The sequence below is a fragment of the Scardinius erythrophthalmus genome (assembly GCF_964197995.2).
Source record: "Scardinius erythrophthalmus genome assembly, chromosome: 15".
Lineage (NCBI taxonomy): Eukaryota > Metazoa > Chordata > Actinopteri > Cypriniformes > Leuciscidae > Scardinius > Scardinius erythrophthalmus.
In genome coordinates, this window is record NC_138235.1 from 33,565,988 (window position 1) to 33,581,959 (window position 15,972).

The following is a 15,972-nucleotide window of genomic DNA, read 5'->3' on the forward strand; positions in this document are numbered from 1 at the left end:
TAGAGGTGCTCTTCAGTACAAGGACATTATCTTCTTCCATTTTTAGTTGATGGTAATATGCACGTGGGTGTTGAATTGTCAAACCTCGCTCTTTCTCTGGCCTTGGGCAAGGTATTGGTATTCAGAAGTGCGTGCATGTGCATGCATAAACGCTCACAAATGCACACTCACACCCAGATAAATATTTGTTTACCTGATCCTCTAAATATAACACCCTCTGATCAGATGGGATATTTGATTGGGGATGTATGACCAACCGTTCCTAAACCTCTGCCCTACTGCCAACATAGACAGCTACCTTCTAAGAAAGCATCCCAATTGTTATGGAACCTTATAAGTGACCAATTTGGAACACATTGGCATCTCTATGTCACACAAACAGCACACTACACTTGACAGACAATTGATTCCAATAGAATTAGTTGTTAATATGTTGCTAATGGCATTAAAACACATCACACACATATAAAACAATACATATTTATATATTTTATATTTATTTTATATAATAAATAAATGTAAAATTTGTATCAACTAGTTTGTCAGCATTAAATGGAATACAAGTTAATTTATAGTTATTTCTCTTACCTCTTCTGCCATCTTGAATATCATTTGTTTATTTTTCACTGAGTTTGTGACATTGCAATTCTGGGATTGCCTTCACTGCATTTTGGCTAAATCAAAATAAATGTCTATTATGCTTTAAAATGCTGCCTACATAGGGAGCTTACCAGGTTTTGGACACAAAGTAAATTTTTCATAAAATAATAAATGTTTTATCATATTTTACATACATATTTTAATTATATATTATGTTTTATATTTGTTTATTGTTATATATATATATGGATTATATTAAATAATATTTGTATTAAAGGGTTAGTTCACCCAAAAATGAAAATTCTGTTAGTAATTACTCACCCTCATGTTGTTCCAACCCCGTAAGACCTTCGTTCATCTTCGGAACACAAATTAAGATATTTTTGATGAAATCTGAGAGCTGGATCACTCCTCCTGCAGGCTTATGGACACTATAACTTGCTGGCCCAGAAAATCAATTAAAGACATTGTTAATATAGTCCAAGTGACTCCAGTGGCTCAATCTCAAGTTTATAAAGCGACGAGAATACAAACAAAAATAACGACTTTATTCCACTTTTCATTTCCTTCTCTCTGGACCTCGAGTCTTTTCACGTAGTGGAATAGCGTAGCGCGTCTGTGTTGCACGTCACCACGTATCACACACATGACCAGCGTTGGCCAATAGTGAGCCTACGTGGTGACGTGCAACACAGACGCGCTACGCTTATACACTTCGTGAAAAGACTTGAGGCCCAGAGAGAAGGAAATGAAAAGTGGAATAAAGTCGTTATTTTTGTTTGTTTTTGCGCACAAAAAGTGTTCTCGTCGCTTTATAAACTTAAGATTGAGCCACTGGAGTCACTTGGACTATATTAACGATGTCTTTAATACATTTTCTGTATTTAATGGAATACAAAGTGTCAAAAAAGTGTCTATGATGCATTAAATTGCTCCCTACATAGGCAGCTCAATAGGTTTCGGAACACAGCAAATGTACCACCGTCTTTTCAAGTGCAGGTGCGTGGATAAACGCATTCATTATTTTTCCCTCCTTTTTCCAGCTTTCTCAGCTGCGCGGGAACAATCGGAAGTTCACCTTGCTGCATGCCCTTGTGGAGCAGATCATGTTGCGAGAACCACATTTGGCCACCTTTTTCCTGGAGCTTGCAGAATTCGAGACTGTTCCTGGCGGTACTCTAATCAAAATTTTATTGGAAGGGAATATGTGATAGAAGTTTTTTGGGCTGATTTGATTGAATGCCTTCTGATTGTGTGTATCTGTGGTTTTCCTGCAGCTTCGGTTAAAGGTTTAACAGCAGAGGTGGATGGTACGTGGTCTTATCTGATGTGTTCTGTGATGCTGCTGTTATGTTTTGTAGATGCTTGATGCTTGATTGAGCACTTTTGCTTTCAGAATATCAACAAACCCTTTCACTGTATATTCAAGTGTGGTCAGGCATTTCATACAATTTATAAGTTTTTAATCAACTGAGCGTTAGATTTAAACCTGTTGCTGCTTGGCTTGCTTGTGCATTAATGCATGAAAGCATTGAAGTTTTATTCATAGAGTTTAGCTAGTCCATTACAAATGTCCTAAAACAGAGATCCCCCCACCCCACCCCCCTTGTCCCTATTTAGTCGTGAAGAACGAGTTTCAGAAGGTCATCCAGTACAGGAAAGCACAAAAACGGAAAATCACAGCCAATCAGCACCCCAAATTCATCAAAGACTTGAAGGTAAATTTACAGGTTTACCCAATTATATTTGCTTTGTGTGTTATTGTACATCACATACTTGGTCTGAATATATATAAAGGTAATGTTTTCTGATTAATGATTTATTCAAGTGGTTTCCTCTGTGGAACACGAACACAAAATTTTAAATGATGTACTTGTCTCTATTTTTCATGCAATAACCATGAATGGGGATTTAAGTTTTTTTCTTTCTACAAAAGAATGCAGGATATACTATTTGTGTGATATATTCTAAGTCTTTGCAATTTAAGTCGTCACTCAGTTTCAGTGAGCTGATAATGACTGTGATCGGATCACTGAGTCAGTGAGTTGAATTTAATCATTTAAATTCAGTGAACTGGATCAAAAGATCTGATTCAAAAGAATGACTCAAATTGGACAAAGCTACTTTACTCACTGAATAATGACTCAAATTTCAATCTCTTCCTCACACAAAGCTATCAAATTACTTCAAAAGAATATATAATACATTATAATGCTTTTATGCTCATTATTAGTCCGTTTGGAGCTTGACAGCCCCTGTCCTGACTGGCCAGGATATTCTTTAAACAAATTAAAAAAATCCAATGTACTGTATCATTCTAGCACAACTCCACAGAGAAAGGAAGTTAATGTAGATCGTATGAAGCACAGACCTTTGTGAGCTTGTGGTTTGTTACACCTTTTGACTGTATAAAAGCTTTTTCTGATGTGGTCTGTTTGGAGAGAAATATCAGTGATGAAAAGCCTCTGAGGATGAGAGCGCTAAGAATGCCAGCGCTACCTCTCCAAGAAACGGAAAGAAGGAAAATGCACACCCGAAACACCTGCTGTTCCTTTATCTCCGGCTCTAGATGGCCATAGAGAAGCAAGAGGCCGATTTCAGACAGCTGATGAAGAGGTGTGAGGAGATGAGGAAGCTCTACACTGACATATTGGTAATCCCTGAGTTATTATTTCAATATCTTCTGTTGTGTTGGCTTGAGAGATGGATGGGCCAGAGTCACCGGCTATCTGGAGATTGGCTTTTTCTGCTTATCTGTGCCAGGTGGACTTTGGGAAAGGGGAATATATTTCAGCCCACCCATTCACCAAGGTTACAGTGTTTTTTTTTTTTTTTTTCACTCACTGTGAGGGACATGATGCTGGATTGAGAATGACTTATGATGACGGTTCTCTATGATGTTCATGGGTTGTTTATAGCACTAAATATGTTATGAGCACAGAAGATTGTCTTGGGTATACCAGAGGGGTATTTGCTACAAATATTTGCAAAGCAACTGCAGAATTTCAACAAATATGATTAAAAAAGAAAAAAGAAAATAATTAATACTTAAATGAAATAAATGTATAAAAAGTAATATAAAAAAACTTTAAATATAAAATATACTCTATATGAAGAAATTTTGCTTAATTTAAAAAAAAAAAATTGCTGGAAAAAGTACACAATTTCCTTACTTGAGTGAAAGTACAGATACTCCGTTACAAGTAAAAGTTGTAAATACCTATTCGGACACCCAAATGGCTGTTCCCTCAAATAGTGCCCCATTTAAAGTTTTTTGGCTTTTAGTATGAATATGTTAACCTTACTGATATCTATAAGGTAGTGTGCTCCACAACAATGACAAAACTCGCATTTAGAAGACCAAACCCAACTTTGAATATGAAAATCAGGTTGATGTCAGAATCCAACATCAGATTGACATTAATATCCAACGTTGGACAGACGTTGTATTGTGGTTGAAAATTAAAATCGGGTTGATGTCAGAAACCAACATCAGTCGGGTTCTGACGTCAACCCGACTTTCATTTCCAACCAAAATCATGACGTTACTACTTTCTACTCAAGGACCTTGACAGAAATGTAGCGGAGTAAAAGGTACGATATTTGTCCTTCAAATGTAGTGAAGTTAAAGTAAAAAGTTTCCAGAAAAAATAATACTCAAGTAAAGTACAGATACTCAAGTACATGTACTTTGTTACTGTCCACCTCATATCTGAGTAAAGCCCAGTTGGGCCACATCAGGGGCCAAGAAATACACAGCTTTCTTAATAATAAAGGAAAGTAACAAATTCTTCAGCAGAGTCCTTTTCCTCTGTTTGTAACTTGTATTGTATTTCCCAACTGTTCCAATTTTCTTCAAGACTGTGAGCATTTCATTGTGAACGTTCAGCCCATTGTGTGTTTGACAGGATGAGGTGGAGGCTCCTGCCAGCATTGAGAATTGGTTTAGTTTTACAATTACAGCCCAAACTTTTAGCCTTGGGCAAAAATACAGCAAACAGCAACTTGGGGCTGTGGCGCCAGGAATAATAGAAAGTATAGTGCCAGGATGAAGAGAGAAACTGAGAGGGATGGGATCAATTTATTTTGTTGACTATTAAATAGTTTATATCTCTTAGTTTATCAGCATTAAGGTTTGTCTCTCCAGGTATGAAGGTGATTGGACAATGGTTCACAGTAGTAGTTGGTCTAAAAGTTTAAATTCTGTCATCATTTACTCACCCTCATGCCGTTTTAAACTAAGATTATGTTGTTTCTTAGGTGGATGAAGAAATTATAAAGGGGACTTAATATGCCCTTTTTCAAAGTCTTGATTTTGTATTTGTGCTCTACTAGAATAGGTTTTCATGCCTGAATGTTCAAAAAACACCTTATTTCCCCCATATTTGACATTGTGGCAGCTCCTCTCTTCCCAGTAAGTCAGTAATGCTCTGTTTAGTCTCTTTGAAGCCCCTCCTTCTGAAAAGCGCTGTGCTCTGATTGGTCAGCTGGATCAGTGTGTTATGATTGGTCAACCGCTTCAAGCGTGTTTGGGAAATGTCCCGCCCCTTACCACAACCGCCAGTACTGTACACACTACTAACTAATCAACCAGGCCTCGTCCCTTTATTTTGCGTATGCCTTGGGCAGCAATTATTTAAATTAGGGATATTGTGACGTGTCAGGATTACAAAGACTAAACTCAAGATTACAATGAAGGTGTTTCAGGGAGTTCAGAAACAGTTGCTGATATACAGAATAACTCCCTTTGGAGGGATTTTGTGCTTTGTAACTTTGCAGACCTTTTTCATGCTCAAACAGCAACATTACACACTAAAGAAATCTGAAAATGTAAAAAAAGAAAAGAAAAAAGGACCCCTTTAACTAGTATGACTTATGGATATTAGTGAAAAATGTCAAGGGAACATTGACTTGGGCCCTGTTTATATCTGGTATTAAGATGCGTTTTGTTCGATCGGATCACAAGTGGATGATGCTAAATACAGGTGTAAACAGGGTCCAAACCGTTTTGAGCTTGTCCACTTTCAATCACTTCCAGAGGAAGCTGAAAACTCATTTGACCAGCTTTCTTTCTTAGTGTAAAGGCTCATGTGTTCGAATGCATTCAAACAGCCACAAAAGACCGCCTTCTCTCCACCTAATGCGTATACATTATGTGAAGCGCGCTAGCCAGACGGGATTTAGACTTTGTCGGCTGAAGACCAAAGTTTGGTTTGAAGATGAAAAACATACCAAGCACAATGTTCTCTCACCATTCCTGATTTCTAACACACACTCACGGCGTTCAGCGTAATCTTGTGGCTGTCAGAGCAGAAATGAAAGCTGATGGTCTCCGTGTTTTTCCGTCGTCTCCGGGCGCGTTCATATGTAAATTGTGTGAGCTTATTTTGTCCATTAGATCGAAAGATCTGAAAAAACACCCTTCCCTCGAAGAAATCGACAGAAGTGGTTGATAGTGAACAAAAGAGACGGATTAAAACACGGGTGTAAACGGGAATCCCTTGTCTACTTGTGATTCGATCGACCAAAACACATCTTAATACCAGGAGTAAACAGGGCCAAGGTGGTATTTGGATGGTTTGATTTGATCAGAGGAACTATATTAGAACTTTTACATTTTGTATTTTGACTTTGAAATAGACGGTAACAGTCACAATATGAAGCAATTTTGATCGTATCAAGTGTTATATAAATAAACTTGACTTGACAATATCACTGTTCATTTGTTTTCTTTTTCATCCACAGGTAAAATTTGGAGAGCCTTTGGACCAAGACTCCCAAGAACTTTTCGGATGGATTTGCCAATTTATGAATGACTTCAAGAAAGTATACTCTGAATACGCTCAATGATCCTGACTTTCCAGGCAGATAGTCACATCTAATGCAGTAGGTGTTTGTACAGTCTGTGTGAATTGACACCTGCTTTCTCAAACATTTCAAAGGCGATACGAATGTCTGTAGAAAGAGACTTACCTACAGACTACGACCAATGTTTTCTGGATCTTTCCCAGTGCTGGTGTTTGGTTTGATTTGATTAAAAGGATTCTTTGACACAGTGCTACAGCAAACAGCTTGGATTGATTTTCCAAGCAGGAGCAAATGTTTACTAGAGCCACATATCATTTTGGTTCTTTTAGAATGGATGTATAATGAATGTTAGTGATACATTCACAGATGGCTGGTGTGAAAGAGGCATTCTGTTTCAGACAGCCAGTTGAATGGTTTCCACGTGTCTCTCCTGAATCTCAGACTCTCTGTGGCCTTGAGCGTGTGTGTATTTTCTCGAAGATACAGAATCGAGTCCTCTGTGGCGGTTCAGCACATGACATCTGCATTTCACACTATTCAGAACAGACCCCTCTTCATTTTTCTTTTCTGAATTATAGAAGAAACTAATCTTTTTGAAGTCTGATTTCCTGCGCATAACACTAGGATTTACATGCTCGTGTCTTGTAATCCTTTTGTAATGAACATCCACTGCAGTTTTTCTGCCTTTGCTGGAATAGTTCAGCCAGAAATGTAAAGCCTGTCATCATTTACACATCTTCACGCCGTTCCAAACCCATATGACTTTCTTTCTTCTTTGGAGCACAAAAGAAGATGCTTGGCAGAATGTTTAAGCCGCTCTTTTCCGTTTAATGACGAATGATGCTAAACAAAGCATTTTTAAAAGTAGTCTATAGCATTTGTGCACTGTAATAAAATGCTTCTATTCTATAGCACTATTTTTAAGGCCTTATTTCAGTTAATATGTGACCTATTGTTTTAAACCACATAGCAGAGTAGCAACATAACTGTGTAAACATGACCTTGTGACTAATTTGTTGTGGGCTACGGAAACAGATTCATTGTACAGTATAACAAGCAAATAAAGTGAGTATTGCGCCCTGCAGAAGGGTACATAAAGTATTCTGTGTGGCATATCATGACCTGCAGGAGTTTGTCAGCTCAAATTCTCTGCTTAGTCAGACATAAAATGCTTTCCTTCTACCATGAGGCAAAAATTGAGTTTTTTTTTCCACTAAAATGAACTTGACTGCACAGGGAATGAGTATTTTATTCATTAAAGAAATCTATTAGAACACTGAAAGATTTAAACCAAACAAGCTTAATTTGTCTTCTGAAACACTGATTTGCGTTAATTGTCATCTTAATTTACACTTTTCGAAAATAAATAATTAAAACGACTTTTCTGGTATCACTAAAATCATGTCCTGCATGCTGTCATTCCCTTAGTGTGCTTTTTTTTGTACTCATACTCTGTGATTATGTTTGGTTTAGAATAAAAGTGGGGATTACATCTCCACCTGAAGCACACACAGGGCTTTTACGATGACATTAGTTTAAATCGCTACATCTTACATCTGTTCATCTTCTTAGGTACCCAGCTGTTGCTTTGTTACCTTATATTTGACCTTATGTTCAGGGGTGAATGGCCATACAACACACACACATTTACTAACTTATATGTTAGATGCGATTTGATAGCACTACTTTCAATTCAGCAAAGAATCCTGACAAAAATGTTTCATGATTTCAACATAAATATGAATCACAACTGTTTTCAACATTGATATTAATCAGAAATGTTTCTTTATCATCAAATCAGCATATTATAATGATTTCTGAAGGATCATGTGACACTGAAGACTGGAGTAATGATGCTGAAAATTCAGCTTTACCAACACAGGAATAAATTACTTTAAAAAAAATATATTCACAGAAAAGTGTTGTTTTTAATTGTAATAATATTTCACAATAATACTGATTTTACAGGCTTGGTGAGCATAGACAAAATCTTAAAGACCCCAACCGTTTGAACGGTATATAATTTAATTAATATTAATCTAGTTCAAGTTGCATGCATTAATTAAAGTACTTATATGTGAAATATTAGTTATTATTTTAATACTTATAATTCCTCCTTCATAATATTTTAGAATGAATTTGTTTGTTCTAATTTCAAAACGTCTATGGCACAACTAAACTTTAGAGTTTTTTTTTTTCGATTGGTCTGAGCTTCATGGAACATAAAAACTGAAAATGCATGGGCTGCCCTCTTGACCAGCGCTACACAAAAGCATTTATGCTGTTGAAGAAAATCACTGCAGCCAAAGTGCTCGGCCGTGACCCCATTGTATAGACCACAGATTAAACAATTTCTCTTGGCCTGCCTTGCGGAGCGCCTGCCAGGGGTGAAAGCAGCAAGCTGCCAATCTTTTGTCAGCCTGCACAGTCAGGCAAGATTGGGACCAAAAAGTCGCTTTTGCCATCAGATGCTTTTCAGTCACCCCATCAGAGGTGGGTTAGCAGGTGCTTCACAGTGTGCTGGACAACAGTGTGAAAATGATGATTATTAGCAGCTGTCAAAGAGCTCACGCTACCTCAAACCTATAGCGTAAATCTCCCAGCCTCCCCTTCACGGACATTTTTAGGGAACTACAGGTAGGCCTTTGTGTTTAAAATTTTCAGCCTACTAATGGTGGTCTTAAAGGAAGAGTTCACTCAAAAACTGAATTTTAGGTTGTTTAAAATATGGGTTACACTTTATTTGGTAACTCTTTATTTTACAGTGTCCTTGTTATGTTACATGTACTTACCATAGTAATAACAGTAAATTATGCATAATTACAAGTAACTAACCTTAAACCAAACCCTAATCCTAGTCGTAACTTTATAGCAAGTAAATGTAGTTAATTAATATTACTCAATATTAAGTGTAACTCATTATTTTAAGGTGACGTAGTTACATTTACTCAAATAAGTACTGAGTAATATTAATTTACTACATTTACTTGCTATAAAGTTACGACTAGGGTTATCGTTTAGGGTCCCACTTTATATTAAGTGGCTTTAAGTACTATGTACTTACATTGAAATTAATAATTTGATACTATGTACTTATTGTGTAACTACATATTTTTACATTGTACTTACACTTTAAAAATTCCTGCATGTAATTACAGCTGTAATTAATTTATGTAATTACATTTATAATTACACAGTTGACCCTTCCCTTACACCTTAAACCTACCCAATCCACCACACCTGTCCCTAACCTTACCCGTATCACACCTCAGTAGCAGCAAAAGTGTTTTACAATACAACATGAACACAATAAGTACATTATACTTATTTTTTTATGCAAGTACATAGTACTTAACGCCACTTAATATAAAGTGGGACCTGAGTTAGTTACTTGTATTATGCATAATTTAATGTTATTACTCTAGTAAGTACATGTAATAATGCGTAACTACGTCATCTTAAAATAAAGTGTTACCAATATATGTACTATTTTTATGGTCATTTTAAAAATAATTTTAAGTTCTGTATTTTTTGGTGATCTATTCCTTAAAAAAAAATACATTCTAGAATGGATTCTGTTTTCTATGAATGAATATTCTGAACTGACTGAAATTAAGGTAGTTTGAATAGGATGTAAAATAAGGACTATTTTATGGTTCCTTTAAATAATTTAATTTCTGAATTTTTCTGGATTTCATTAATTTTCATAATGTTCATTTTAAAGCTTGACAGATGTGTTCATTTCTGGAAAGAGCTGCATGAAGTTTCCTCAGTATTCGTCATTTTGTCTCACAGAAAACAGTGTTTGAGTTTGGAACAACATAAAGGTGAGTAAATTCCAGAATGTAATTTTTTTTTTTTGATGATCTGTTTCTTTAAAGGGATAGTTCACCCAAAAATGAAAATTCTGTCAGTAATTACTCACCCTCATGTTGTTCCAACCGCGTAAGACCTTCGTTCATCTTCGGAACACAAATTAAGATATTTTTGATGAAATCTGAGAATTGTCTCACTCCTCCATAGGCTTCTAAGGGACCGAAACTTGCTGGCCCAGAAAAGTCATTAAAGAGATCGTTAATATAGTCCAAGTGACTACAGTGGCTTAATCTTAAGTATATCAAGCGACGAGAATACTTTTTGTGCGCAAAAACAAACAAAAATAACGACTTTATTCCACTATTCATTTCCTGCTCTCTGGGCCTCTAGTTGGTTCACGTAGTGTTTTTGCGTAGCGCGTCTGTGTTACACGTCACCACGTAGGCTCACAACTGGTCATGTGTGTGATGCGTGATGACGTGCAACACAGACGCGCAGCGCAAAAACACTACGTGAACCAACTAGAGGCCCAGAGAGCAGGAAATGAATAGTGGAATAAAGTCGTTATTTTTGTTTGTTTTTGCGCACAAAAAGTATTCTCGTCGCTTGATAAACTTAAGATTGAGCCACTGTAGTCACTTGGACTATATTAACGATCTCTTAAATAACTTTTCTGGGCCAGCAAGTTTCGGTCACCTAGCAGCCTATGGAGAAGTGATCCAGCTCTCAGATTACATCAAAAATATCTTAACTTGTGTTCCGAAGATGAACGAAGGTCTTACGGGGTTGGAACAACATGAGGGTGAGTAATTACTGACAGAATTTTCATTTTTGGGTGAACTAACCCTTTAAGACATGCATTCTAGAATTGATTATGTTGGTTATAAATAAAGAATAATTAATAATAACAAAAAAAAAAGTGTTATACCTGTTAAACTCAAGTCTGGGGAGCAAGGGAGAGTCGTCGTCACCCCACCCCCCTCCCCCCTCATTTTAATTCTGTGGGTTTTTTAACCTTCTCTCTAGACTGGCAGATTTGTTTGGATACCCCTAGAGAAGCCGGTTTGTTTGAACTCCAGGAAAAGTGCAGGGCTTTGTTTGATGGATTTTTAATGTCATTTGCTTTAAGTCAATGTCAGCTTTGGGGAGGTGTTCACCCAGAGGCCTTTACACCCAAACGCTGCAGGCCCAGAATTACTTTGTGCTTTGTGCAAGGACTCACATAGAGTTACACTCACACATAAACACAGACAACTCCACAGCACCTCAAAGTCCTCCGCTCGCTCCACAACCCAGTGAATCATAACGTTGTTCTGAAATGGTCCAATGAGGCAGTCCGTCTCTCTCTCTCCACAGTGTCAATGGGGTCGTGTGAACTAGCCTTTTCTTCTCGCTCCCAGCAGTGCTTACCTGGCTGAGAAGACTGCTAGCCTGTAGGTCACAGGGGTTTGATTCGTTTGCAGTGCTTCAAGTCCAGCTCATTTATCTTACTCTCATCCAGGAATAGATTCACGGCTTTCTCTCCCCAGCTGCTGTCCAGGTGACTGGTCCAGCAAAAATCCAATACTCTTAATCAAAAATTAACTCCTTATGTCATCATTTGTGTTAAGAGTCTTACAGGCTGGTATAAAAGTAATAATTCAGGAAACTTTAAGAGTTTTGACTTTTTTTCCCCGCCATTGACGGAAATTTCTGTCTTTTCTGAGACGATGCTTCCCCGAAATGTCCAGCTTTTCACTGTTATACGGTAGGGGGCGCTATTACCAACCCGACCTCATGGCAATTCATATGAATTTTACGAGGTGGCTAATTCATACGAAATCATACGACCTCACTCAAAAGATTTTTGCTAAATCGTACATATTTTACGAGTTGCCCAATTCGTGTGAATTCATACAAATTTACTGACCCCGCCCCTAAACCTACCCATCATATTTAGTGACCTTTTACTCACTCAATTCATACGAATTGGTCATGAGATTGCGTTGCTATTACACATCTCCTGAAAGAGTACTGAATCTCCTGATTAAGAGTCTCCTGGACATTAAAAAGAAGACCAAGCGACCAAGACCAACATTAAACAGCAAATAAAACAAAACTGCCTAATGTTATCCAATGAAATGTCGACCCAGGATGTAATATAGGACTGTGAAGCTTTGGGGGTGTTGTTGGACGCGATCTACTACAGTATAATTGGATCATTATTGCAGTGATTGTTATGTTAGCATGTTAAATGTTTGGCAGCAGTTCTTCTAACTCTAATTGATGGAGTGTGTAGCTTTTCATTTCTTCAACAACCATATAGGAAGACACATTATGGCCATATTCCAGGATGACAATGTCAAGATTCATCAGGCTCAAACTGTGAGAGAATGGTTTGGAGGGAGCATGAAGAATCATTTTCACACATGAATTATCACCTTTGAGTCCAGATCTTAAATTCATTGAAAGTCTTTGGGATGTGCTGGAGGAGACTTTACAGAGTGCTGGACTCTTGCATTTGGCAATACAAGAACTTTACCAAAAATGCATGCACCTCTTGATGGAAATAACATCACAACATTTATTGAAAAGTTACACACTACTGTACATCAATTAGGGTTAGAAGAACTGTTGCCAAACATATAACATGCTAGAAACATAATAATCACTGCAATAATGATCCAATCATAGACTCTTAAAGTCCCCCTGGTGAAAAGCAAGCGTTTAATGTTGTTTATATGTCTATGATGTGTTTTTAATATGCTTTAAGTCAACACCATTGTTGAGTATTTTCTCCTTAAAACTGCAGTGAACCAAAGACAGTCTCAAAAACGCGGTTTGAAATCGCTGGTGTTTCTGACATCACAAACTACCTTGTAACCAATCAGGTCAACGTGTGATCGTCAACGAGTGGATCTCTGAGCTGGTGTGAGTGAGTGGAGGCGGGGCTCATATTCATAGAACATAGAGAACCGTGTATACTAAATGAGGCAAGGGTGTAGATTTACATTCAAGCTATTTTAAGGCATGAAGAATGTTTTTTTCCAAGGAAAAAAACCTTTGAATATGTCATTTCGGTCATCAAAGATGAGTTTTAAGGGATAAAATTATTGTCTAAAGGGGGACTTTAAGCATTGCCTATTTGCATCCAAACAGCGCCTTTCTTTTTTTCTTTTCGCTGGCAGTATTAAAAGCATTATGATTTTCATTTTTTATTTTGCATTCACTACTTTTGTGCACATTTCCCACCAAAATGTTCTTACACCCTATTGCCGGTTTCTGGTTTGTCCCTCTTTGAACCCACGAGCCTTGTCGTTTCAGAGATACTCTGACCCAGTCGCCATGCCATAACATCCAACACGTTGATTACGAGAACTGAATGTTTGCTTACCATCTAATGATATTTATATTTGTGCCCTATTTTTGAAAACAGTCAGACGACGTCCTCATCATTAGTGAAATTACCAGCAAGATGTAGGCTACAATCTCATTAAGATTTTACATAAGAGATGAATATTACCAAATGCCCAAGCATTTTTTTTTTTTTTGGTGAATGACTTTGATCCAGAACTGTGAGGTTTAAACATGTGAAACATTTATGCATTTTGAAATATGCATGACCACATCGGATGCTGTTTTTCTAAGCAAGAGAAGCTCCATTCACACTTGGGCACTGTATACTAAATGTGCATCACACCAATGCTGTCCTATTGTTCACACAATGTAATCAAGAGTTTACAGTATTCCTTTATCTTATAGAAGACTAACACTGGGAAAGTGGTGAGAGGCGCTGAGAGGAAAATGAAGAACATCGTGAAGATAAACAGCCATAACAGCTCTCATTTATTCAATAAATTCCCAAGCATCTCAATAGGTCCCCAGGTGAGTTAACTGTTAATTTGTGTTTGCAAATATTCCATCCTTAATTTGTTCCATAAATGAAAAGCCTTGCATTTCTCAAGTTCACTCTCTGCATCCTCCAGAGAGATTGAAATCAGTGAGTTGAGCCGAGTACAAAGTGTATTATTCATTTTCCATTGACTTCTGAATTTGAACTTCATTATAGATCTTATGGAAAAAGGTTTTTTTTTTTGCAGTCTGCAATGACTTTATTTAAGTGTTGAGTCCTGATGAAAGCAATTCATTTATAATCTTATATAATCACTATACACACACACACACACACACACACACACACACACACACACACACACACACACACACACACACACACACAAACAAATAACTACAGAATTACATTGCTTAATAGTCCAACATTAGAGCAAATAACATTCACGGCTCCAACTTGAGATGCATAAAGTAGCGCCAAACGCATAAAGCCAAATATTGAAACGCTTCTCTGCTCCATTATAGATTGCACATGAATTGCTTGTCCTTCTTATACTTCACTCAGTATTTTCTTTATTTTTGAGACATGTATATGAAATGCAGTATTCTCCTGAGACCCATTTGTCCAATGCAGTGGCTGTATATTTTTTGTTTATAGATATTACAACAGACATGCCAAGCTGCTTTTAAGAAAAAAAAACAAAAAACAATAGCTACATTTACAAAAAAGTTAACATATATTCTTACTGTGTGTCATTACCTGGATCCATGTGCATGCATCGTGCTTCCTTCTGGAGCATCAGTGAATGTTTTAACCTTTTATTTACTAGCTGTGTTTGAGTCCCTCAATTGTCCTCCGTGTGAAAAGAAGGATCTCAAATTCCTACAGTCGCTGCTGGAAAGGGTTCAAATGTGCAAAAGATGCTGGAAAACTGAAGAATTTGCAGGACCTGGAGGATTTTTCTGAAGAACACTGGGCAGTTTAACTGCTCAGGACAAACACAGGACTCAAGAACAACCATAAAAAAAAAACCAAAAAAAAAAAAAACAGTTGTGGATCATCCAGGTAAGGACACACAGTATTAAGATTCAAGGGTAAGTCAACTTTTGAACGGGGGCATTTTATAAATTCAGCTATTTTTTGTCATCTTTTAGATCTTTTATGTAAAATATCTTATTCAGAACAGTACTAAATAAAACATAAAATGCATTTTGTATAATCCCTCTTATTTTGTTAAAATAATAAACATTTTGCAGATTCAAGGGGTATGCTAACTTTTGAGACTGTATATAAATATTAATTTAATACAAATTGGAATATATATATATATATATATATATATATATATATATAGTAATATATTATTTAATAATATTAATATTATAATTAATAGTTTAGTATAAAATATTTATTAATTGTATTCATAATAATAATAATAATAATTGGTATATTAAATATATCATTAAATACATTGAATTACATAAATATTATTTTTATTAATCGTAATCATAATAATAATTATTGTACATAAATATAAATAATAATAAAAACTTTACTTAATTACCTATGTAACACTATTTAAAACATGTCTGTTTGCTGGGTGTCAGGTGGATATTGAAAAATCATCTGACGTTACGCACCAGTCGTCACAGTGAGTGAATAGTCGGGCGTCATTAAGGGTGTGCGCGCGCTCATAGAAGTGTCTTGTGGTTGAGAGAGAGAGAGAGGAACATCCACTGATGTGTTAAGGGGGTCATTGGGGGTTTGCTTTAGTAGGCTATCCTTCTCTACTTTCATGGCGCAAAACTAATATGGACACGAAGTGGCGATTGCCCATGCACTGCGGATAATATAGCATTGCTGTGCGCACTAAGTGGATTTTTACGCGGAGTCGCCAGGAACCCACGGAGAAACTG

General features: G+C 36.8%; 1 protein-coding gene across 1 annotated transcript in view; it reads left to right on the forward strand.

The window, feature by feature from the left end:
* LOC308703057 (uncharacterized protein) overlaps positions 1-7,507 on the forward strand; it is a 40,813-nt gene extending 33,306 nt beyond the window's left edge. Inside the window, exons 12-16 of the mRNA XM_081386325.1 lie at positions 1,644-1,773; positions 1,878-1,910; positions 2,221-2,318; positions 3,170-3,253; positions 6,346-7,507. Of these exons, the coding sequence (XP_081242451.1) occupies positions 1,644-1,773; positions 1,878-1,910; positions 2,221-2,318; positions 3,170-3,253; positions 6,346-6,450 (450 nt within the window). The 3' untranslated portion in view covers positions 6,451-7,507. The remainder of the gene's footprint in view (positions 1-1,643; positions 1,774-1,877; positions 1,911-2,220; positions 2,319-3,169; positions 3,254-6,345) is intronic.
* Positions 7,508-15,972: the final 8,465 nt, after the last annotated feature.